General features: G+C 36.9%; 1 protein-coding gene across 2 annotated transcripts in view; it reads right to left on the minus strand.

The window, feature by feature from the left end:
• Positions 1-26,245, minus strand: part of LOC110454201 (F-box/LRR-repeat protein 18-like) — a 38,918-nt gene extending 12,673 nt beyond the window's left edge. The window contains exons 1-5 of one of the 2 annotated variants that reach the window (XM_021503579.1): positions 26,097-26,245; positions 21,669-22,605; positions 16,147-16,279; positions 11,767-11,879; positions 230-423 (exon numbers count right to left, since the gene is read on the minus strand). In XM_021503579.1, coding sequence (XP_021359254.1) covers positions 230-423; positions 11,767-11,879; positions 16,147-16,279; positions 21,669-22,605; positions 26,097-26,242 — 1,523 coding nt within the window. In that variant the 5' untranslated portion in view covers positions 26,243-26,245. Of the gene's footprint in view, positions 1-229; positions 424-11,751; positions 11,880-16,146; positions 16,280-21,668; positions 22,606-26,096 lie in introns of both variants that reach the window. The other variant, XM_021503578.1, reaches the window with a different exon arrangement.
• Between the last annotated feature and the right edge of the window lie 365 nt (positions 26,246-26,610).

A 26,610-nucleotide genomic window follows, 5' to 3' on the forward strand; every position in this document is an offset into this window, starting at 1 on the left:
ATAGTAGATGTATTTAACCCTTTCACCAATGCAGACCATAATCAACTCATTCAGGTAAATGCATGGTAGGGTTTACTTACCAGTAAGTTACATATGAGTGAAGGGGTTAAATATTAACTACAGACTATGTAGTGATACAGAAACTATTGAGCGCGGTAGAAGCGATACATAATAAACACCATTTGATGCCAATTACCAGTTAGTGATACACTATATTACTGATACTGACCATGGCTTGTACACACAGGACTTTGGCATGAGTCCATTTTGACCCCGATGAATCACTGGTCTAGTTAGCCCTGCATTGACCAGTTCAAATCTGACCATCCCTGGACAGCCTCTGACCAAGGATTCCAGACCTCCGGTCTCCACATCTGGGCAGAGCTTAGACTCATCACAATGACTTGAGGTAGAGGGCAATGCCTGAGGAAAGAAATGTTACCTTATTATTGTTAAGATGTTTTTAAAAAATTAAAAAGAACGTGTTAAAAGATTTAACCACATTTGACCCCTGTGCCCTTGAAAGTCTAACAAAGGTCATTTAGTTGAACATGCAACTTGCTGATCACTGCTCTAGGCCTTTTGTTTATGAAGATGAGGTCATTTTAAAGTTTAAACACTTTTGACCATATGTGACCTTAAAAGTACGCAAAGGTCATTCACATGAACAAACTTGCTTCTCTTCATCTGAGCAGGCTTAACACACTTTTTATTTCGTTTATTCTGAAGCTGTTTTTTAAACATATTAGACCCCTGTTACCTTGAATATGAGTCAAGGTCATTCTTTTGAACAACCTTGGTAGCACTTCTTCCCTGCATTATACTAGCTGATTATCAAAACCCTGGGCCTTTTGGTTATTCAGAAGACATTTCAACATATTTGATCCCTGGCCTGTACCCTTGAACATGGGTAAAGGCCATTCACTTAATGAATAAGCTGGTAGCCCTTCATCCAAGTATGGTTCTGACCAAATAACATCACCCTGGATCTTTTGGTTAATTCTAATATCATGACTGCTTTCGTCTCTTTATGCCCAACAATTGTACACATAGTTTTGGGGTGGGGATCACAACCGTTTCAAAGTTATGACCCTTGGGTTAAGTCTGCAAGGGTGGGGCAGACCCTGGGGTCAATTCTAATATCATGACTGCATTCATCTCTTTATGCCCAACAATTGTATATATAGTTTTGGGGTGGGGATCTTAACCTTTTCGAAGTCTCCAAGGGGTTAAGTCTCCAAGGCTCACTGCCAGGGCAGTCCCCAAAGCCATCCCGGAAGCATATGTGCATTCATCTCTTTATACTCAGCAATTGTATATATGGTTATAGGGTGGGGATCTCAACTGTTTCCAGTCAAATATGTTTGATATCCATCTCTTAGTTCAAGAGAAGAAGTCGCTTAAAGCAATATAGCCAAATTGCCCCCTTTTGGCCCCGCTCCTCAGCCCCCTGGGCAGACCCCCCATTTGTACAATTTTGATTCCCCACCACCTAGGGATGCTTCCAATCAGTGGTTAAGAAGAAGAAGTCGTTTAAAGAAATTGTTGACGGACGGACGGACGCCGGACGCCGTGGTATGGCATTAGCTCACCTTGGTCCTTCGGACCCGGTGAGCTAAAATGGGTTGGAATGAAAAAATACTATTTGGATACATAGCTTCAGTCGGTGGTTAACATATATCCGTAAACTTTCCTTAAAATTGGCCTTGTAGTTTAACAAGGAGATGTCTGGATTCTTCAATAAAAGGCCATAATATCACTCCATAAACAAGAGGCCCACAGGGCCTGCATCGCTCACCTGAATGTGTGTAAAATAATTGGTATGAAGTAAAGATATTGCACTCCATGGTAGGTGCTGTTAAAGTACATATGAAATTTCAGAAAGATCCATCCAGTACTTGAGATATAGCGAGAACAAACTTCAAACAGAGCTCCACCCCTATGCCCCTAGGGGGGTCATACCCACCGTTAATACAAAATTGAGACCCCTTGGACTAAGGATCCTCCAGACTAAATAAGGATAAAGTCCATTAATCCCGATGATCTAAGAAGGGTTTTAAAGGTTTTACCTCTATTTCTCCTATTAGGCCCCACCCTTCTGCCCCCTGGGAGACCACACCCACTGCTTATACAAAATTGAGTCCCCTTGGCCGAAGGATGCTCCAGACAAAACTAGGATAAAATCCCTTATACCCTATGGTAGAAGAAGGATTTTAAAGGTTTTACCTCTATTTTCCCTATTGGGCCCCGCGTCTCTGCCTCCAGGGAGGTTAGACACACCGTTTATATAAAATTGTTTCCCCTTCACCCAAAGATGCTTCATATCAAATTTGGATAAAATCCTGCCATTCGTACAGAAGAAGAAGATATTTGAAGAAATTGCTATGTTTCCCCTATTGGGCCCCTCCCTTCTGCCCCCAGGGGGGGCCACACTCCCTGTTTATAAGAAATTGAGTCCACTTTGCCCAAGGATGCTCCAGACTAAATTAGGATAAAATCCCTTAATACCTATGGTAGAAGGATTATAAAGGTTTTACTTCTATTACCCCTATTGGGCCCCACCCCTCAGGTCCCAGGGGGGCCACACGCAACGTTTATACAACATTTCTACAGAATAAGAAGGATTTCAAAGAATAATTTGCTATGTTTCCCCTATTGGGCACCGGCCCTCAGGCCCCTGGGGGGCCATACCCACGGTTTATACAAATTGGTTTCCCTTCACGCAAGGATGCTTCAGACCAAATATGGAACAAATCCTTTCATTCCTACAAAAGAAGAAGGATTTTAAAGAATATTTTGCTATGTTTCCCTTATTGGGCCCCGGCCCCGCCCCTAAGCCCCCTGACGTTTCTACGGAGCTCCATGACGTTCTACTGCATTCCTAGGGAGTTCTAGTTGGCGATTGTCTGCACTCTCACGGCGCGCGCACTGCATGTGTACGGTGCTTTCACGGCGCTCACACTGCGAGATGGCGTGTTGTTTTGCACTACCTATAAAAACAATATCTCCATCAGTTCTCCATTCTTCCATTTGCTCTCGAACAAATGAGACTATGCCCGCCAAAAGAGGTAGAAAGGTGAAGAAGGCAGGGAAAGATAAATGCCCACCGCAAACAGAAGCAATATATGTGAGTTTTGTCCTAAAACATTTCATTCCTCCAATATAATTTGCTATTCCAATGTTTAAATTTAATATTCTAATAGATTGCTACTAGAATTTAAGTAGTATTTTTGGTTCAGGTCTTCATAGGTGCTGTGCTTAATTTTATCCAAATTTAACAATTGTTTGTATCTTTACAGATGAAAGAGAAACTGTGACCTCTGTGCGTGCCCGCTGCGATCCTGTGGCGTTGTAGGAGACTGCGCTGCTACAGCAACCTCACTGCGCTCTTATCAGAACGCCGAGCGTTCTATGCGATCCCACCGCGTTCACTGGCGATATCACTGCGTTGCCGCCGCGATGCTTACGATTCCACTGCGTGCAGATCGGTGTTCTGGATTTTTCTTGGACGCCGTGGGAATGCGGCCTTAGTGTGACAGCCCTTTTACTGAGCAAGTACCATTTAATTCCTATATGCTCACTTTCGCTATCATTGTTTTCTGTACAGCATGTTTTTTATGAGTTTTTCAACACAATGATTCAACAGAAAAGAACTGGGAATAATCGATTATATCTAAAAATAAATTTTCCGACAAAAATTGATTATAGAATCTGTACTTGATTAATAAGTTAGCTGGTCCAACTAACCAATATTCAATGAACTTGATAAATTGTAAAACCACTATTTAATAACATATGAGTTTTCATTACTTATTACATTTAAAGACTTTAAGATTACTAATTTTATGTTGTGATTAGGATTTGGTGAAAATTTATGAAAAGATATCAATAAAGCTTAGTTTATATAACAGAGTTATTTCAATTAAAGAAGAATGTATGTGTAGAATAAATAGATGTATTCACACTATATAATTTATCAAATTAGTGACATTTGCTATATTTATATAAATATATGATTGTATAACCATTGTTTGTATAATTAGCAAGGTAAAATGTAATTGTAATATTTTATCGTTACATTCGGTGCAGAATATATTCGGTGTGGCACTATGTGGTGTGTATGTATCTGAACATGTATTGTGGCATTCAGTATGTGATCAGTTCAACTTTTGTGGTCAGCGACAGGTTGGACTTGTGACAAACTTGACGGTCTTTGAAGAGATTATTTGGTTGGTTGAAAGTTTGTTTAGTCAGATTCGCATGTTTCTTTTAGTTTCCAGTCTCTTTTGAAATTCATATTTGAAAGACGAACACATCCAAATATTTCAGAGTTTGTTTAAAAGTTCTATTACAGTCAGTTATAATGTCTATTTCAATTTGGTTTGATTTCTTTATTTTCACTATATTCAATATTTTCCCAGTATGTATGTCCCTGCTTGTATGATAAGTGTGAATGGTTAAATAATGAATCGTTCATCAATGACCATGCAAATGCACTAAAATAAATTATGTTATACTTATATGAAGGATCAGGTATTTGTAATCACACTACATGTGATGTATTTTTATATTGTAATAAGCTAGTCTCTGGAGTAAACATTATGCTTTTGTTTAGTTGATTATTTATGAACATGAATTAGTTTACTCTATTGCCTTTATTGTACTTAATTGTATCGTCATGTGAGACGACAGCTTTGGACATGGGTTATAATATGTGTTGTATTATTCTAAATCATATTATCGTAATTTCTAGAGAAATGTAAATTAATTGGTGTGTATTTCTATTTGTATTGTAACAAGAGGCCCATAGGGCCTGTATCGCTCACCTGAATATGTTTAAAATAATTGGTATGAAGTAAAGATATAGCACTCCATGGTACAATGTAGGTGCTGTAAGTATATATAAAATTTCAGAAAGATCTATCCAGCACTTGAGATAGAGCGAGAACAAACTTCAAACAGAGCCCCATCCCTCTGCCCCTAGGGGGTCATACCCACCGTTAATACAAAATTGAGTCCCCTTGACCCAAGGATGCTCCAGACTAAATAAGGATAAAATCCCTTAATCCCGATGGTCGGAAAAGGATTTTAAAGGTTTTACCTCTATTTCTCCTATTGTTCCCCGCCCTTCTGCCCCCTGGGAGACCACACCCACTGCTTATACAAAATTGAGTCCCCTTGACCCAAGGATGCTCCAGACTAAATCAGGATAAAATCCCTTAATCCCTATGGTAGAAGAAGGATTTTAAAGGTTTTACCTCTATTTCCCCTATTGGGCCCCACCTCTCTGCCTCAAGGGGGGTCAGACACACTGTTTATACAAAATGTGTTCTCCTTCACCCAAGAGTGCTTCATACCAAATTTTGAAAAAATCCTGTCATTCCTACAGAAGAAGAAGAATTTTAAAGAATTTGCTGTTTCCCTTATTGCGCCCCCTCCCTTCTGCCCCCAGGGGGGGGGGGGCACACTCGCTGTTTAAACGAAATTGAGTCCCTTTTGCCTAAGGATGCTCTAGACTAAATTAGGATAATATAACTTAATCCCTATGGTAGAAGAAGGGTTATAAAGGTTTTACCTATATTTCCCCTATTGGGCCCCGCCGCTCAGGTCCCAGGGGGACCACACCCACCGTTGATACAAAATTGGTTCCCCTTCACCCAAGAATGCTTCAGACCAAATATGGACCAAATCCTTTCATTCCTACATAAGAAAAAGGATTTTAAAGAATTTGCTCTGTTTCCCCTATTTGGCCCCGCCCCTTAGGCCCCTGGGGGACCAGACCCATCATTTATACAAATTTGTTCCCCTTCCCACAAGGATGTTTCTGACCAAATTTGGTCAAAATCTGCTCAGTCGTTCATGACTAGTAGCGTTTTAAAGGAAAAGTTGACAGACGGACGACAGATGACGGGCGATGGACCAGGTGAGCTAAAAATGGTATTTTACCTAAGTGACAGATTATATTGTTTTAATTGTATAGTTCCTTATCATATAATTCCAGAAATAAACAAGAGGCCCAATGGGCCCAATGGGCCTGCATCGCTCACCTGGTATTAATCTCACACTTGTAATCTTAAAAGTGGACCAAAATACAGCTACAGGCAGAATATCTGTGTTTGATTCATAAGAACCTATTAAAAGATTTAAACACATGACGCCCGTCCCAGCATGCAACAGGCCCAATATCAGCACCCTGGGCCTTTCAGTTATTGAGAAGAAGTTGTTTGGAGATTTTAAGACATCTGACCCCAGTGACCTTGAAAGTTGGTCAAGGTCATTCATTTGAACAAACTTGGTAGCCTTTCATCCCAGCATGCTACAGGCCCAATATCAGTACCCTGGGCCTTTTGGTTATTTAGAAGAAGTTGTTTAAAGTAAAATATTGATGCCGGATGGACGACGGCCGGACGCCGCACCACGGCATAAGCTGACTTGGCCCTTTGGATCTTAAAACCAAGAGGCGTTGTAATTGTTATTTATGAAGTACTGGTCAGTTATTTAAGAATGGTTTTGTTTTGTATTTTACTTGTATATGACATTAAGAGCTTTATATGTGTACTTTATTGAATATTTCAGAATGTCTCTATTGTTATGATTATAAACGGCTTTGTTATTAATAGGACAATTTCCACCTGCTACAATCCAAACATATCATCACCAGTTATGATACAAAAAACATTATCAACGATACTAAATTAACATCCACATTTCATATTGCTGTAATATACTTATTTTTGAAAACTGTATCAGATAAGCACAGCCAAAAATAGGAATTTTGAATATGAATAGTCCCAATTGCTCAAAATAAGGCAAACAATCACATGTCACTATTAAACTGTAATCCATTAAAAACAAATTAACAACCCATTAAAACCCCATGAACCCATTAGAACACAACATTAATTCATGTTTGAAATTTCTAATGGTCATTAATGAATTCCCATTAACTTTGGCAAATATATGGAAATACCCATTAAAAAGCCATTAAAAATTACTATAATGGGCATTAAATCCTCATGGGAAATACTTCAAGGCCATTAGTTTTTGTTTGAGGTATGATAATGGGCATTAACTGGGTGCATGTAATGGCCATGAAAGAAAATCTTGAGAAATAATTGCCTCCCATTTTTGTGTAATGGCCATTAGTTGATTTAGGCAAGATGTGTGATTTTATTTCAGGTAATAGGATTGTGTCGCCATTTCTCAGTAGAATTTATTCAAATTTTGTAGTTATATTGCTTTGAAGTAAAAAAAATGTCTGCCACAAAAAAATATAGGTTGTCAGAATTTTAAGGATTTTAAATGGATTTTATGTAAAAAGGATTGAATTTTGAAAAAAAAATTGAAACACATTTATTTTGCAAAATAATTTCAATAAAAATTATACTAACATAGATTAGTATTGCATTAATGTATATCAATTTCATAAATGCTGAAATTGTGTAAAATTAATCATCTATAAACGGTTAAAAATTGACATTTCAGAACAAAACCATATACACATAGTAATTGCATGCAAGAGTTATCGTTCTTGAAAAACTTCACAGTAGTTAAATAGGTAGCCGGTTTCCTGAAGTACAGAAAAATGGACACATGTGACTCATTGATTAAAAAACAACTGAATTAATACCTGGATTGCTTTGCAATACTTTAATATTGAAAGAACACACTGTTCTGTCAATAATAAGCATACAATATTCATCAGTTTAATATTAAACATTAGAGTATGCGGAAATTGTGATACTGTCTCCCTACATTGGATTTTCAACTAGGGATGTACTTCCTATTTCCGTTTAGCAATACACTCCTATGACCTTAATGACCATTAACAAGGCAACTGCACCAGTTCTTGTAGGTAATGGTCATGAATATTTGGAATTAAAGTAAATTTTCATAATAATGGCCATAAAAGAATAAGTTGTTTTTTTGGGGGTTTTTTTTGGCTCTTGTGAAATTGAATTAAGAGGAAAAAACAGTCAGTAAATCAGTGATCGAGTAGTTTAAAAAACAAAAACAACAGGACAAAAGACAACATAAAAAAGAAAAGGCAAAACACAGACACAGGACAACATGAACCATAACAACCAGAGATACAATCAGGTGTTCCACATTATTAAGTTAGCATTTCCACTCCACATGTGGCACGAGGTCATGTCAAAAGGCATCCTAGTACATGTATTAGTAGTAACTGCCATATGGAACTGTCAAATGATGGCGATGACCAAAATTGAACAACTTATAAGAAGAGAGTCTTCAGCCTGGAATTGGTAAACCCTTGGTTGTGTTGAAGTTATTATTGGTTATTATAAAAAGATAGATCTATGCATGAATGGCTTTATAGTAGAACATGCTTTGGGCTATCTTATCAACTGCAATGTGAAAACTCGAGACCCAAGAGATACACTGGAATGTTCCCACTAAAAAATGGGAAATTAACAATCAATGTAAACTTCATATGTTTATTTCTCTTTCTGTAAACATCTGTGTACACAATTGTTCACAACACATCAAATTCAAGCTAGGGCTGTGACGGTTAGCAAAAAAGGTATTAACCGGATATACAGTAAAAAACGGCCAGGTCACAAAATACACCAGACCAATCTCTGAACTAGTTGTGCTGCTCAGTGGTTGATTTGTGACAATTGTCAAACTGTGAACAATGTTTAATTAATATGTGAAACGCTTCCACGTTGGTGAACGTGGAATCTAACTCTACTTGAACTATTGAAAGTCATATCTTTAGTTTACAAATTCCCAGTGACATTTTAGTTGCATAGCGATTGTCGGGTGCAATCGGGTGGGGAGTTTCATATTAAAAAAAAGAACATTTATTTTAAGTAGTGATTTATTTGTAGAATACATAAATATAAAGTATTGAGTTCAACTCAGCAATTGTAATATGTATGTAGTACATCGATATGGTATTTTCCGGATTTATCTACCCGGTCGAGTAGGTTGTTATTTTATACGCCTTTCCGGACATTACCGTCCACAGTTTAGTATTGCCTCAGAGCTTTAGAAGACGCCATTTTAGAAACACATGGTACCACCATACATAGACAGATTTTTACATCTGCGGCAACGAATAAGGTAACTATTGACAAATATGTGTTATATGTCTCTTCTAGTCATTAATATTGAGTAATATTGTACATTTGTCATACACGACATGTCAATTTAAGTTGAATTTATCTAATTTCTCATTCGGTGTTTATAAGCTTACTATATCGTGTTAGAGTAAGGGTACGTGATTTCGTACAGGACGTGATTTCGTACACTAAATTTTTATTTTTTTATTTTTTAACCAATCACTTTCGATGGAGGCATAAAATTGCTCCAACAGCAAACCACCGCTATTGTCCTTCTTCGGTGATGCTAAATATAGATTTCCCAAATAACCTCGTTTTCAAAACGAAACTAGCGAGTCGAGCTGTCATCTGCAAGATGGGCCCAATGTAACTTTAAAGCATTACCATTTAAAACAGAATCTAGCCAATTTTCTTGTGATCACTTTGAGATAATTTATATAAAACAATATTTTACTATTTGCATCGAGAAGATATCAAAAAGAAGCTCAAATATAATATTAATAAATATCGGCGTCTCACGCCGTCTCAATGACAGGGCACCTATCATAGGGAACAGTCATTATTTCGAAACTAATCTAAAATATTTGTTTGTTTTTGGCCCCAAAAACCTTTTGAAGCATTGAAATTGTTTTATAAAACATCCAATGAAATAATTGCTATTAGAATATGTTAGTTATCAATATAGTTGATATTTTTCCACAAAAGGGTCGATGTCACCACCAACAAAGGACACATTTTTTATAAACAAATCATAATTCGTTCAAAAACATTTCTGGTCTATGAAAATCGACAAATCTGAATGAAATATATTGAATTCATACGACATATACTTCTATTCGCTTTATTTACTAAGAATAGCACATTTGTAGAGTGTAAGAAATCACGTCCCCAACTGCCGCCAAACGTGGAAGTAAATGATAGTAAAAGAAAGATCCCCTGCGCAGTAAATTTCTGCGCATATGACGACACATTACCGAATATAGTGCAGATTGCATACATCTTTTAGGTCAAAGTAGATCCGATCTTCTTGGGGATGTATTTGTAAAAAAATATGTAAATCTGTTTCAAAAGTGTACGAAATCAGGTACCCTCACTCTAGTAAGAATATGTGTTTGTATATTTGTTATATATCCACGGATATTTTTTTCATGTATGTAGAATAAATTAGCTTTTGTAATTTTATAAAGGTCCATGTATAACGATACAAATTGGAGAATTTAATACTGGGACAGACAGACAGCTGTATGTTGAATCAACATTGTCATTTATGAACAATGCAACTGTTTACTTGAAAATTGGGATGTAGTGGATTTTCCAGTTGCATTTGGTAGTTTATTCTGGTTTCCTCCGTCAATAAACATGTACATGTACAATGCACACAGTCACTTTGATCTTATAATCATCTGCCACTGAAAAAGTTTTTTTTTTAAATTATGCAACTAAATATACCAGTACATATATGTTTGTAGTTGGTTTTCCTTAACATGAAGCTTGTACTTCTGCTAGCACTTAGATTAAAAAAGGGTTCCTTGAATAGAACTAGTCTTGTCAATTTGTCAAATGATGCATCATGCATAACACATCATTGTGCAATTCAAGGTATCCTGTCTTAATATGCGTTTCTTGCATATAATACAATATATATGTCACTGTTTATCTAATCCCATGGCCATGAGAAATGTAATGGCCATGATTGGTTTTCATTGTTTTTGTAGTTTAAAAATAAATTCAAGGCCATTACACAATGGTGGGTGGTGAAATAGTAATGGCCATTACCTTATGACAATGGCCATTAAACTGCCCATTAATTAATTCAAAAAGTGAATGGGCCATTAATACTGCACATTTTACTGGTTATTTCATGGCCATTAATGTGGTTCCCCACCATTGATGGCCATTAGATAATGCCATTAACAACCCTTTTATTTACCCATGTGAATAATGGGCATTAACTCACACCAGTGTTAATGCCCATTAATAAAGGTCTGAAAGTAGTGCCCATTATTAATCTCCAAGTAATGGCTATTAAATCAGTTTTATTAATGGGTTTGCCAATAATCACCACATTAACACTGCACATTTTAATGGCTTTTTAATGGGGTTTTAATGGTGATGTGGTCATGGGTTTTTAATAGGCAGTTGATGGTATACTGTTTGGTAGTGTGTTCAGTTTGTTCTACTTCCAGTTTCATAATCGCCTCTTGACTTGCAGTCGCTATACACCATACATTATTTTACCCTGGACAGGTGTCTCCACACTTTTACCAGTGTGAGATATCCTTGTCTCACCCTAGGGTTGAGACGGGGGGATTCCCCAATTCATAACAATGGTATGACTTCACATCAACAATACGATGGTGTCACGTCAACAATCTATCAACATCACGTCAACCCTGAATTTAGTATGCAACGTTAACATTACATTATGTATATGATACATAATGAGTGAACAGGGTAAGAGAAAAAGAATCATTCACCCCCTTGAGGGAGAGATAGCAGATTCTCAACCCTCGAGGAAAGATTCTTAAGTTGTCAAACACTTAATTGGCAAAGCCTCATGTTTGGCAACTTAAGAATGTTCCCCCTTGGTTTGTGATTCCCCTATCTCACCCCCAAGGTTGTGAGAGATTCTATTACTCCCATATTAACCACATACTGTTACCTTGGCACTAGTTACCCCTGTTCTCTGTCTCTTCAGCGGTGGGCCTCCTCCAGCAGAGGCCGAAGACACTTTACATTTGGCACTTTGGTAACTACAGCAACAACATGAAACAGCTAAGGACTTCAAACCTGAAAGAACAAATACACAAACAAAAAGTATTATATAACAATAAATTAAAGCTTATCAGGCAAATCCTTGTTCTACCTAAAACCTTTGTTGTTATACTGTTGCATAAACCATGCATAAATAAAGTTGATAATAAATTCATGCATATATATATATACTGTACATTTATAATAAATGCCATGTTGCCCTGTAATATGTATTTGAAGATTAATGATATGCATGTTAATTGTGGATTTATATGCCTTTTGTATACTGGTATATATTTGTATGTTTCTGTAGCCCTAGAACGATAGTGATTGCTGTAAAACACCTCAACTTATTATTTAACAAATCAATGTTGTACATTGTAAATTATATATTGAATGCAATTTTACAAAATTTTCATTATGTAAATTATTACCAATTGACTTAACAGAAATGATCATAAAAAAAAAATATGCATCGTCATGTCATTATCAACAACGTAAACTTTCGTTAGAAGATATATATTTTCAGTATCGACTCAATTTTCTGGTTGTTATTTGACTAAATAGCCCCTTTAAAATAACTTCATAATAGGTAACATTTTTATTAGCTCATCCAGAATAAAGTGTGTGCGCAACATTGTTGTCATGTGCAAAATCATATGAAAATGTTGCCAAAGATAATGCTATTAAATTAAATCCAGCACTTTGCTATATGCAATAACATTTTGCAATAATCAGTTTCTCCTTGTACCTAATTTAAACAATTTGAGATTTTGACATGTTTGTCCTGGAACTTTTATAAAGTCTGAGCTACTGACTATCAGTTACTTTTTGCCAAACATAGATATTTGTTTGAGCTTGCAGGGAGATTCATTCGCACATTTAAACCTAACATGAATATGAATAATAATAAAATACAACATTTGATATAGCGCCCTATCTAGCTAACATAACAAGAGATCCCAGGGGGATCTTGGCGCCCACCTTTGTACCATCTTCATTAGTTCTTTGTCAGTTCGATCTTTTCTCTTCTTTCCTCTAATCTGTTTGATCGAGTCATGTTAACAGTAAATGCACCTTGAGGTAACTTTTGATCTAAACTCAATACTGATGTGTATGAAAGCCAACCTTCAAAGTGAGTTTGTCATTTCACATATTTACTAGTACAGTACTTAATGTGAAAGAAATAGAATCAGTCATTGCAATATGAGAAAGATCTGTTTAGTTTGTCTTTTAATCAATTTTGTTTTTATGATCAGTCTCAAAATATAACATACACAACGAGGGATCAAGGGGAACCTACATTTAAAATTTGAGAAAGATCCCTCCCGTACTTCCCGAGAAATAGCGATAACAAACTTTCACTATCAAAATCCAAGATGGCTGCCTGTCGGCCATGTTGTTTATCCGATCAGTCTCAAAAGTTGCCCTGCACAGCTAAGGACCAAGGGGAACCTACATATAAAATTTGAGAAAGATCCCTCTGGTACTTCTTGAGAAATAGCGATAACAAACTTTCACTATCAAAATCCAAGATGGCTGCCTGTCGGCCATGTTGTTTATCCGATCAGTCTCAAAAGTTGCCCTGCACAGCTAAGGACCAAGGGGAACCTACATATAAAATTTGAGAAAGATCCCTCTGGTACTTCTTGAGAAATAGCGATAACAAACTTTCACTATCAAAATCCAAGATGGCTGCCTGTCGGCCATGTTGTTTATCCGATCAGTCTCAAAAGTTGCCCTGCACAGCTAAGGACCAAGGGGAACCTACATATAAAATTTGAGAAAGATCCCTCTGGTACTTCTTGAGAAATAGCGATAACAAACTTTCACTATCAAAATCCAAGATGGCTGCCTGTCGGCCATGTTGTTTATCCGATCAGTCTCAAAAGTTGCCCTGCACAGCTAAGGACCAAGGGGAACCTACATATAAAATTTGAGAAAGATCCCTCTGGTACTTCTTGAGAAATAGCGATAACAAACTTTCACTATCAAAATCCAAGATGGCTGCCTGTCGGCCATGTTGTTTATCCGATCAGTCTCAAAAGTTGCCCTGCACAGCTAAGGACCAAGGGGAACCTACATATAAAATTTGAGAAAGATCCCTCTGGTACTTCTTGAGAAATAGCGATAACAAACTTTCACTATCAAAATCCAAGATGGCTGCCTGTCGGCCATGTTGTTTATCCGATCAGTCTCAAAAGTTGCCCTGCACAGCTAAGGACCAAGGGGAACCTACATATAAAATTTGAGAAAGATCCCTCTGGTACTTCTTGAGAAATAGCGATAACAAACTTTCACTATCAAAATCCAAGATGGCTGCCTGTCGGCCATGTTGTTTATCCGATCAGTCTCAAAAGTTGCCCTGCACAGCTAAGGACCAAGGGGAACCTACATATAAAATTTGAGAAAGATCCCTCTGGTACTTCTTGAGAAATAGCGATAACAAACTTTCACTATCAAAATCCAAGATGGCTGCCTGTCGGCCATGTTGTTTATCCGATCAGTCTCAAAAGTTGCCCTGCACAGCTAAGGACCAAGGGGAACCTACATATAAAATTTGAGAAAGATCCCTCTGGTGCTTCTTGAGAAATAGCGATAACAAACTTTCACTATCAAAATCCAAGATGGCTGCCTGTCGGCCATGTTGTTTATCCGATCAGTCTCAAAAGTTGCCCTGCACAGCTAAAGACCAAGGGGAACCTGCATATAAAATTTGAGAAAGATCCCTCTGGTACTTCTTGAGAAATTCCGATAACAAGAATTGTTTACGGACAGACGACGGACGACGGACAACGGACGGACGACGGACCACGGACGCAGGGTGATTTGAATAGCCCACCATCAGATGATGGTGGGCTAAAAAGCCACTCCAAAGCGCTTTACAGTTTATAGATATACAATTAATACAATTAGGATATACAATTTTGAGGAATTTGCTGGAGCTGCCTTATCAGGCGCTAACTACTAGCCCTATGCCACCTGGCTAATATCTCCCTATGTGTATGCCTGCGTGTGTGCTGGAGATGTAATGTGTTCTGTTTGTAGTGGGACCGTGCTTCCAACGGCATCATTTATAGTGCCACCTCACTTGAATGCTACATCACAGATACTGCAAGTCATCCACCCCAGACCATTTTATACTCCACCTGGGTTGTTGGAGTTGTACATGTGGGCAGGAGAAAAACACTTTCTCTGATATTCCATGCGTGGGACGACCTCGGGGATCGAACCTCGGCCGCCTGCGTGGAAGGCCGATGTGTTAACCACTCAACCAATCTGCCCATATTAACTACATCTGGATTACAATTGCTATCAATCGTGAAATAGTACACCCTCAAGCAGGACTTGTAAACATACAGTGATCTAAGTAAGTTAATGCAAGAACTGCTATATATATATATAGGTCAACTTCTTAATCAAACATGATCATATTATAGTATGATACTCCCACAAAACATAATACCAAACATGATGTCAAACTTACGACACAAAGTACATCTATTTTTCCTATTTATTTCAAAGTCAAATCCTTAAAAATTTGGTGCATTTAAATGATATCATATTAATTGAATATTACATCTTATATATTGTAAGAAATAATATATAGGTACATGATTGTATTTACAATATTTCAAAGATTTTCATCAGCATGTTATAACACTGATTTAAGCGAATTTTGCTCTATGTAAACTTGTTGGTAGATCGATGTTATAAAACATTTTGGATTATGTCCTTTATATAGTTGAACCTTGATTAAGCAGCCATCATCATGATCTGCCGTAGGTGACCTCTTAACACAAGCTTGACTGTACAACATATCCGACATATTCATGCTCGCTCTGATACTGTAAAAGGTAAACAAAGATCACATGCACAAGATTTGATAAGGTGAACACGTAAATTTGTCGGATGCATGCGCAGTAGTGTTTGAACAAAGTGATCCAATAGTCTTCCTGATCAGCCAATGTGCATGTAGTGATACTCGTCTTGTGATTCACTTATCAGGATCTGTTTCCTCAATGTCAATGGGCCCAATACAACTGATGCAACACCGGTTATAATATCTACTTTTGTCTAAAGCTTGCAAGAATTGCCTTGACAACTCAGACAAAAGTAATGGCTTGACAACTCAGACAAAAGTAATGGCTTGCAGATGTACAGCTCGCGCTGACCAGTGGCAGCCCTGATCCAAAATGCAGTTCATTTTTTTAACTGGTAGAAAAAAAAATCATTTTCAAAAAGAGTAAAGCATCCTTATATGTGATCACTTGTCTGTAGTTGAGATTTTTATCTGGCTTACCTGGACAGCTAGCCAACAGCTGTGACACCCTGGACAAGACCTCCGGATCATGCATGTGTATCCCACCTAGGTTGACTTCAGACAAACAGCGACATGTTGACACAAGACTAGAGATTCCAGCTACGTCTACCTTCTGAAACAGTCCAACAAAGTACCTTTTGTGTATTTTGGTTTGCTAAGACAGGTACAGGTGTCGATAGGGCCTACCAAATGCAAGCCTCAAGGCAGGTTCTAGAAAAACTGATCATGGACTATCAATTATGTGTACCTTGACATATAGACAATTATATTAGGATTCTGTTGTCACTAATTCTCGTAAGGCTATGTGAAGCTTTATGTAAAGACAATTATATTAGAATTCTGTTATCACTAAACCACGTAGGGCTATGTGAAGCTTTATGTAAAGACAATTATATTAGAATTCTGTTATCACTAAACCATGTAAGGTTATGTGTAGCTATATATGTAAAGACAATTATATTAGGATTCTGTTATCACTAGTTCTCATAAGGCTATGTACATGTGTAGCTTTATGTAAAGTCAATTATATTAGGATTCTGTTATCACTAGTTCTTGTAAGGCTATGTGTAGCTATATATGTAAAGTCAATTATATTAGGATTCTGTTGTCACTTATTCTTGTAAGGCTATGTGTAGCTATATATGTAAAGTCAATTATATTAGGATTCTGTTATCACTAATTCTCGTAAGGCTTCTTCTGCTTCTGCCTGGTAATAGCCTAGCTCCTTCAACAGGTTGAAGATTCTGCTATGTTCCTAGGTGGTGTGCATGGTGCTGGACTGACGTCAAAAGGTTAAAAAGTTAATAAAAACTATATAAAAAACAAAAGACCTCAGAGTTTTGACACACTGGCCTTGAAGGCGTCCAGTGTGTCGGTGAGGGTGATGTCTGGCGGGAGGGCGTTCCAGTCTCTCACCGTCCTGGGGAAGAAGGACATCTTCCTTGTGTCGATCCTGCTTGCGAGGAGCTGGTAGGATCTGGCATGGACAGATCTACCGAGTCTGCATGGTAATAGCAGTCTACCGACCTTTACGTATCGCAATTAGGCCTCGGTTGATCCTGTACAACATAGCCAGGCGAGCGTCATGGCGTCTTTTCTGGAGTGATCTCCATCCAAGTACGTCGAGCATGCTGGAGACGCTAGAGGTGTTTCTGTGGCGGCAGGTCACGTACCGCGCTGCTCTTCTCTGTATTTGCTTGATTTGATTGATGTTCACCTTGGTGTGGGGGTCCCAAACAGTGTAGGCATACTCCAGCAGAGGTCTTACTAGCGCGAAGTATGCCATAGATTTTATCTTGGTGGAAGAGATCTGCAGGTTCCTACGCAGGAAGCCAAGCGTCCTGTTTGCCTTGCCAACAATCTTCTGGATGTGTGTGTCCCACTTCAAACATGTACATGTGAAGCTATATATGTTAAGACAATTATATTAGGATTCTGTTATCACTAAACCTCGTAATTCTATGTATAGCTTTATGTAAAGACAGTTATATTAGGATTCTGTTATCACTTAATCCCGTAAGGTTATGTGTAGCTTTATGTAAAGACAGTTACATTGTATATTAGGATACTGTTATCACTAAACCACGTAAGACAATTATACTAGGATTCTGTTGTCACTAATTCTCGTAGGGCTATGTGAAGCTTTATGTAAAGACAATTATATTAGGATTCTGTTGTCACTAAACCTCGTAATTATAAGGCTATGTGTAGCTTTATGTAAAGGCAATTATATTAGGATTCTGTTGTCACTAAACCATGTAAGGCTATGTGAAGCTTTATGTAAAGACAATTATATTAGGATTCTGTTGTCACTAAACCTCGTAAGGCTATTTGAAGCTTTATGTAAAGACAATTATATTAGGATTCTGTTGTCACTAAACCTCGTAATTATAAGGCTATGTGTAGCTTTATGTAAAGGCAATTATATTAGGATTCTGTTATCACTAAACCATGTAAGGTTATATATGTGAAGCTTTATGTAAAGACAATTATATTAGGATTCTGTTATCACTAAACCTCGTAATTCTATGTGAAGCTTTATGTTAAGAGAATTATATTAGGATTCTGTTATCACTAAAATTCTCAAGGCTATGTGTAGCTTTATATAAAGACAATAATTATCATATTAGGATATAGTTAACAGCTAGAAACTCTTCTCTTATTAGCAAATAGACAAACTTTGGTATAAAAAATTGACAAAGGGCCATATCTCTTTATATAGTGGGGCACAGGACTCAACTTTAGAATGCGACACTCCTATTTTTTTTCGTGGACGAACTTCGGTATTAAAAATAAACAAGGGGCTATAACTCTATTTTTAGTCGGGAACAAGACCCGATTTCAGTGTGAGAGATTCCCCTTTCCCAAGATACATAAATATGCTAAGTTTGGTCAACATAGGTGAAATAACATGGAACCTACAAATAACATGCATGATCCAGACAAACCTCGGTATTAAAAATAAACAAAGGGCAATAACTCTGTATATAGTTGGGCATGAGACCTAATTCCAGTGCACTGCACACCTTCTGTAGGTGATGCAGGTTTAAAAGTAATAACATAATAAACAAAGGTCCATAACTCCATATATAGTGGGGCACGAGACCCGATTACTATGCAAGAGAATGGCCTTCGTAAGATTCATAAATATGGTAAGTTTGGTCAACGTAGGTGAAACTAGTTAACAAAAACATATGTCTCCCCTTATTAGCCAATAGAAAAACTCCAGTATAAAAAATTAACAAGAATTCCACGAAAGTGGATGTGTCGTCTGCGCAGGAAGCTGGGAGGCTAAAAATTAAACAAAGGGCCGTAACTCTGTATATAGTGAAGCATGAGACCTACCATTATATTGCTCTGCACACCTTCTGTGGGTGATGCAGATATAGTTCAAGCTCGATCAAGATATCTTTAACGGTTTGAAATTTATGGCCCTGACAAGTTTGATTATACCAGTACTAATACAATATGGCTCCCTTCATTCGAAGGGGAGACATAATAACATGGAACTTATGCCCCGGACAAACTTCGGTATTAAAAATAAACAAAGAGCTAGTGTTAGGAATCGATTTTAAATTCATACTCGATCATCACTTCCAATCGAGTGACAAGTGACTGATGATCGACTAATGATCGATCAAATTGAACTTAAATTCAGTAATTTAAGGTTATACCAGGTATTCGCTTTCCGAAAACTACTTTTACTAAAAATCATTAACGGGGAAACCTCGACATTAGAGAATTTCGCTAATAACACACAACATTCATACAAAAAACAATAAGTTTGTTGACAGAACCTTATATTCATTGAAAAATATATGTATTTGGAAATGAAATTGATGATGTTTGCAATTGATGTCAATTATGCTGCGACAGCTGCATCTCGTATTCAGAAATGCTGTGATGGATTGGTATTCACCTGATGACACCCCGTCAAACTTAACATTTTATTTGTAAGATAGCCGACACTTTCGACAAAGCGTTTTATTTATATCCAGCTAAGGACAAACAATACCTTCCGAACGTTTAAATCAGTAGCCCCCGGATGATCATAGAGTTTAATCTCTGAAATGTCCTGGTTTGCCATATTGAAAAGCAATGACAGAGCCATGCAGCATTTCTATTGAAACGCAAGTTCTGATTGGCTAGCTGGTCCACCTGGCAACCAATCACTCGCTGTCGGCAGTAATAACACTAAGTATATGAATTATTTTTTGTTAATACTTAAATTAGTCAAACTAAACAAGGATCTATTAATCGATTTTCAGAAACAAACAACCAGACGTCGACTAAATCGGACTACAAAGGGCCATAACTCTGTATATAGTAAAGCAAGAGACCTAATTCTAGTGCACTGCACATCTTCTGTGGGTGATGCAGGTATACTTCAAGTTTCAACAAGATATCTTTAACGGTTTAAAATTTACAGGCCGGACAAGAATTTACTGAAAATGTTGCACTTATTAGACCTTTGACCTTGAGGTGAAGGTCACAGTGACCTAATTCCAGTGCACTGAACACTTGCTGTGAGTGGTGCATGCATACCTCAAGTTTCATCAAGATATCTTTAACGGTTCAAAAGTTATGGCCCGGACAAGTTGCGATAAGAAGAACTAGAAGAAGAAGAACCCAGTAGTGCTAATACAATGTCTTCCTTCATTCGAAGGGGAGACATAATAAACTGATAATCCTCCAGGGAAATGCCTCACTACTTTCAGTTTCCAGGATATTCCCCGAGATGGAAAAACTGGAGTGGTTAACTGATAACGGTTCTTATATAATTGTTTTTACATAAAGCTACACATAACCTTACAATAATTAGTGACAACAGAATCCTAATATAATCGTCTTTACATGACTTCTTGGACGGAAGGACAGACGGATGGAGTGCAAACTTATAGGGAACTGGAAGGGGACTGATAATCTAATTATAAGCAAATGCAGTGAGAAAATACATCTTTTGTTGTTTGTATATATATAATGTCTCTACACGTCTAAATGATGGACGGGATCACTCCCACTTATATAGTAATGAATGCAGATATAAATCCTACAAATACAATTACATCTTAGACGGTACCATTTCCAAAGGAAGTTCCTTCCTCTGGATTAACATACTGTTAATACACTGTGTTTTAGTATTAAATATCATGGAAACACAAGTAAGGAAGGAAGACAACTTTATGACTCATGCTCTGTTCAATGTCTGGAAATAATATAACTTAAATCATTAGGGCACCAAAATTGCCAGGTCAAGAAATAGTGGTGAGTATTTAATACTTTATTTATATATATACATGTCTTTCTAAGCCTTCTTTATTTTAAACAAAATCCCTTACTGATTTATGGTTGAAAAACACAAGTATTATGCTTCTAAGCTATCTTCAATAAGATTCATCAGTTAAGAAATATGAATATTAAAGTTTTACTTTCTACACTATATGTACGTATAAACATATCGCAATGTTTCAAGATCAACTGGTCCCTTTGCCAAGCAAAGACTGAGCGAGCAATTTAAACTTAATTACCGGTACAATATATGCTACAAAACATTATATTTTTCAGGTGTAATGAAATTACAGTACTTATTTGAATTAGTTTGAAGCTAAATTGTATTTCAAACTATTTTAAAGCCTGGCTGAGATTTTGAAAAATTCCTATATATATATATATATATATTTGTACAAAAATCGCCTGAAGAGCCCAAAGATGGGCGAAAGCGCTAGCCGATTATACTAGTCTTCGTGTTTTGCTTTATGTATATTTTTACCGTCAAATGGACGTTTAAAACTATTTTTCACTATATATATATATATATAGTCTGACCAATATTTTTAAAGTACATTATATATGTACATCTGTACCTATATTATGTATTGAAAATTTGTATTTGCCGATGTACTAGATTTAAGTACTTGCCCCTGACAATTGGCTGGTGGATTTGTACATGTCTAGTATAGACTGGCAGTGGAATTTCAGACCTTATTTTGTAGCAAATGTACCTCTCTACTTGGGTTGGTGAAGATGATCTGACTATTCCTCAAATTCAAACTCTTCAGATTCGGGCAGACACATATAAGTGATGTAAGGTTACTTGTAGGTCCTTCTGTGGTAGTGAAGTAGGTGTCAGACAAATTTAGGTATTGCAAGTTTGGTTTTGGAACATCTGGATCAAACACATGTGTGAAAATCTTCTGTATAGAAATACTGGATATGTCCAAATTCTGCAATTGATACTGTGACTTCCAAAAGATATTCCAAAAGTCTGACCTTATTTGACTTCCAAAGTTTGCAGAGGGATTTAGCACAGTAGTCATCTGTAACTGTAGTTTTGCCACAGAGAGCAACGTGCCATAATAGAATATCCTAGCAGCTGGGTCTATTGCATAGTTCAGTGAAATCTCCTTCACATTTTTCAAATTTTCAACTTTGTCTACATTGGGTTGTAGGAGCAATTTTGGAAGACCGCAACCTAAATTTGGATGACCTAGCACATGGAAGCTCTCCAAGTCTCTACAATGTTCGAAAAATGTGGTTTTCTTCTGCAAGAATTGCACAGAGATAGATGCTTCTGTCCTTAAGGAGAGGGGTACTTTAAAGTGAATGGTGAGGTGCTTGATCCCCATCATTGTAAGCCGAGCTGCATTATTCCCTTCCAACTCTGTATCAAACTCATCCATATTGGTGACAGTAAAGGCAAACGTGACTAGATTTGGAAGACCACAGAGAATTTTGATTAGTTTCTTGGCAGTTAGACTGATGTCTAGGATATACAGTTCTTTGAGATTCATACACAGCTTCAGGGCATTAGAGACACTGCGTCCAGACAGCCAATAGCAGTGACTAAGGTTCAAACAATGAATGAGAGGACCACCAGCTTGAATGTACATCTCAAATGCCTCCTCACTCGTTTTGTAACATCCTTCAAAATCTGAATTCCTGGAAAGAAAAAGTAAATTGTCAATTTAAGTTTTCTTTTCAATACCAAAGATTTTGCAAGAGCATTTGATTGCTCTATACAGACTTACTTTAAATATATCACAATGAATATTAATCATAAAGTATCTGGAATTGAACTTGAGACTCATCAATCATCAAAAGACGGTGACAAAATGATAAATTGGTCAATATACCGGTACTACTGTATATTCACTCAGCTTACAGCCTTGAAGTTTTTTTGTTTACTGAAAATTTCATATCAGTTTTGTTTTTCAACATTTGTCAAAAGTTATTGTCTTTAATTTATACTGATGAATCTTCTGCAAACATCAAACAAGATTTACAGATCCTGCCAACCGTCTCCCTAACTTATCCGAGATCAACCCGGCTGGGGACGCAAGGTCACTAGGAGAGGAAAATAATGATTTTAAATACAATGTTTTTTTAGGAAACCAATTTGCATCCAACACTGCATTCAAAGAGGGTTTTGTCGTCAATGACCAAGAAAAATCAAAGTGCCCATGGCACTGGATAGTGGCGGCATGAGTGGTTTTTTTCTACAGATTTTATCCTGAATGTACAGGCTTCTATATATACATTCAAGTGAAATGAACTAAAACAAAACTCAGCCCATCTGCTCCTGTTAAAAAAGCAACATCAATTTGTTTTTGTTTTACATTTTAATTTATGACTGTATTAGATATAGTAACAGGAAAGAGAATTGTGTGATTCCACTGAAGATTGAATCCCGGGTCCCAGACTAATTAGTCAGACATTCTACCACTAAGATAAAGGGAAATTCACTCTAGCTAGAAGCTAGAAGGCGACTGTAATCCTATATTTACAATTAAAATCTGCCACACTCCCCCCTCCTCCTTTTAAATGTGTACGCCCTCGAACGAATCCACTACCCAGGTTTTAACTCCCTGTCACCACAGGGACTACCAGGGAGCACAATTGGCATCCATTTGTAACAGGAAAGAGAATAGTGTTCTTCCATAGGGGATCAAACCTGATCCAGGCTAATCCTAGTTGGACGCTCTGCCAGTGATCGGTGAGCTAAAGGGAATTAAATTCCCTCTGCATTGCCAACATTCAATATTTAATTTGAGATGCAATACTGTTACGAGATGTTTGACAATAGTTAGAGGAGCATTTAAATTTGGTTAACTTTGTTCAAGTGCTATCATACTGTTTTATTTTAGAAACATTTAACACTTTTCGTATAAGTTAAATTAATTAAATCTCATATATATATATTGATTCTCCTTGGCTTAAGAATTTTCCAGACTAAATGAAACTTTATATAAGTCTATCCCAGCACACTACTGGTCAAATACCATAACTCAGGGTCTCGATCCAGTTATATTTACATATCTTAGCCCTGTGACCTTGAAAGTAGATCAAAGTAATTTATTGGAGGAAGCTTTGATTTATAGCAATCTGTCCAATGTACCTATACTGCTAGACCTCTTGGTTATTCAGAAAAAGTTGTTTAAAGGTTAATGTTGTTACATATTTAACCCATGTGACCTTGAAAGTAGGTCAAATTGAAAGTTATTTATTTGAGAAAACTTCATAGCACTCTGTCCAAGGTACCTACTGGCCAAATACTATGGCCTTAGGTCCTCCAGTTCTTAAGAAGAAGTTGTTCAAAGAAAAAGTTGATTGACGACGGACAACACACCATACCATAAGCTCAACGTACTGGCACTTCGTGCCAGATGAGCTAATTAAAAAATCTAATAAAAAGTAGCCTCAGTTATGAACTTTGACAATCTTATTCCATACCTCAGTGACTCATGATTTTTAATTATTTTCCTAGATATTAAACACACTGTGATGAAAGGTCAGTGTAGTGTTTTGTATGTACGGCTAAATATATAACTGACGAAATCCGGAAGTACGGCAAATGGAATGAAAACACTTTCTTTTTCAGCGAAGGGATGGTGGGATGTAAAATTTCAAATAGGTTAACTTAATTAACAATAATAAATGTCATATTAAGTACTTAACCCAAAATGCATAACCTGATTTGTTTGTGTTACAATCGCTATCATCATGACTTATCTGCAGGATATAGGAAAAGGTATGTTCACTTCTTAAATGGTAATCTACCTGTCATTGTCAATTTCTGAAGTACCTTTTTCTCATCATATGAACGTCTCTTAGATAAAATTATTAACGCATAGTTATATCGATATTTATTAATGATTGGACAAAATGTCAATTTATTAAATGTTTTCTATTTGGCATTATTTCAACCGATAATCGATTACTGATCGATTTTGAATGTCTGATAATTGACCTCCAAAACCAACCGATTCCCAGCACTGATGTGTAGAAACAAACAATGTACATTTCACTTCCTCCGACGAAGTTTCAGAAAAGTATCACTGACACTAGTGCAACGACGCTGAAACGTAATAAGACAATTATTTTATGTGTGAGGTGTCATCACAGAATGAGATTGTATTTATTATGACCAATAAATTAAAGCTTAAGCTGCCACTGTCTAAATCGGAAAATATAACGTCCTAGTATTTGTGTGGCATATATATATAGTGGCGGATCCAGAGACCTATCTGGGGGGGTTTCCATGTGGGGAAAAATTGAGGAAAATGGTGAAAATACATGATTTGTAAAGAAAATTNNNNGGGGTGTTCCTGAAGCCCAAAAAACCCCTCTGGATCCGCCACTGAATTATATCAAAGTTTAAAACTAACAATTGTATTTTGTGATGCACCCAATCCGAGACGTCTGTTAGTGTAATAATAGATGAAAGAGAAATTTTATATTTTAGGCTTGGCAAATTGTACATTAATTCATTCATATATTATTCATATTAATAATAGTAAATACGGTCAGTTACAAAATAATAAGATTTAAGAAAAGTCAAATGTCTGCATCTCAGGTCATGTATATATAGTAAAAAATTCTGAGTGACGAGTGGATATTTTCTGACACTAGGCACATGCAGTGCTATGCCTAGTGGTTTTAAACTTTTTACCCGAGCCCTGTAGGAGAACCCTTGGCGGGGATTCAAGGAACCTGAGTTGGTGTTTGAAAAAAAGGGGAGAATAGTGTAAAAGATGTGCACATGATTAGGTTGCCTTACAAGCATCAGCTGTACGGAATTCGATTTCCCTTCAGCTCAGGGGTAGAGCATAGGGCTGGAGAGCCTCGAACCCCATATGTATCACTGTTCCTCGTCCTACCACAGGGGCTTGTATAAACTTATATGATAAAATTAGCTTGAAATACCTATTTATAAAGTCACATGGACTTGTATAGACTTATATGATAAAATTAGCTTGGAATACCTATATATTAAGACTTTATATATAGGTATTTCAAGCTAATTTTATCATATAAGTCTATAGACTATGCAAGCCCCTGTGGTCCTATATAGCACAGTACTGACAACGACTTGTTTTTGTCGTAGTGAAACACCGATGTACCTTGAATACTATTTATAGAATGTATATTACCAGACAAGGCTCCTATCAGATGAAAGCCTTCTCAGCATATGGTTAACATTACGTATGTCACATAAATCTTCACAAGAAAGGAAGGAAAGGATGTTAAGCACGATATTATCTGGTAGAACCTCAAAAGCAGACACCATGTCCGCCATCTTTAAAGTTGAAAGCGCCGTTCGATGTTGTTTGATTATACAATATGCTCAGCGTAAAATGTAGAAATGTTCCGAAATCATATCAATATTACTAATATACGAAATGGAACAAATTATAAAATCCGGATAATTGTTTTCAAGAGAAAAATAATAACTTTTGTTTTTTTTCACAAAAACACCCAAAACTACACAAAAACACCCCAAAAGACCCACAAACACACCACAAACGACCCAAAAATACCTTCAAACTAGTTATTATGTAAATAATAACATTGGACGAATGATTTAGTCTTGTCAGGGACGTATAGTGTATATACTGTCCCTGGTCTTGTCTTAAAAAACGGAGTTATGCTACCAGTTCAGGGGAA

The sequence above is a fragment of the Mizuhopecten yessoensis genome, unplaced genomic scaffold, assembly GCF_002113885.1.
Source record: "Mizuhopecten yessoensis strain PY_sf001 unplaced genomic scaffold, ASM211388v2 scaffold7715, whole genome shotgun sequence".
Lineage (NCBI taxonomy): Eukaryota > Metazoa > Mollusca > Bivalvia > Pectinida > Pectinidae > Mizuhopecten > Mizuhopecten yessoensis.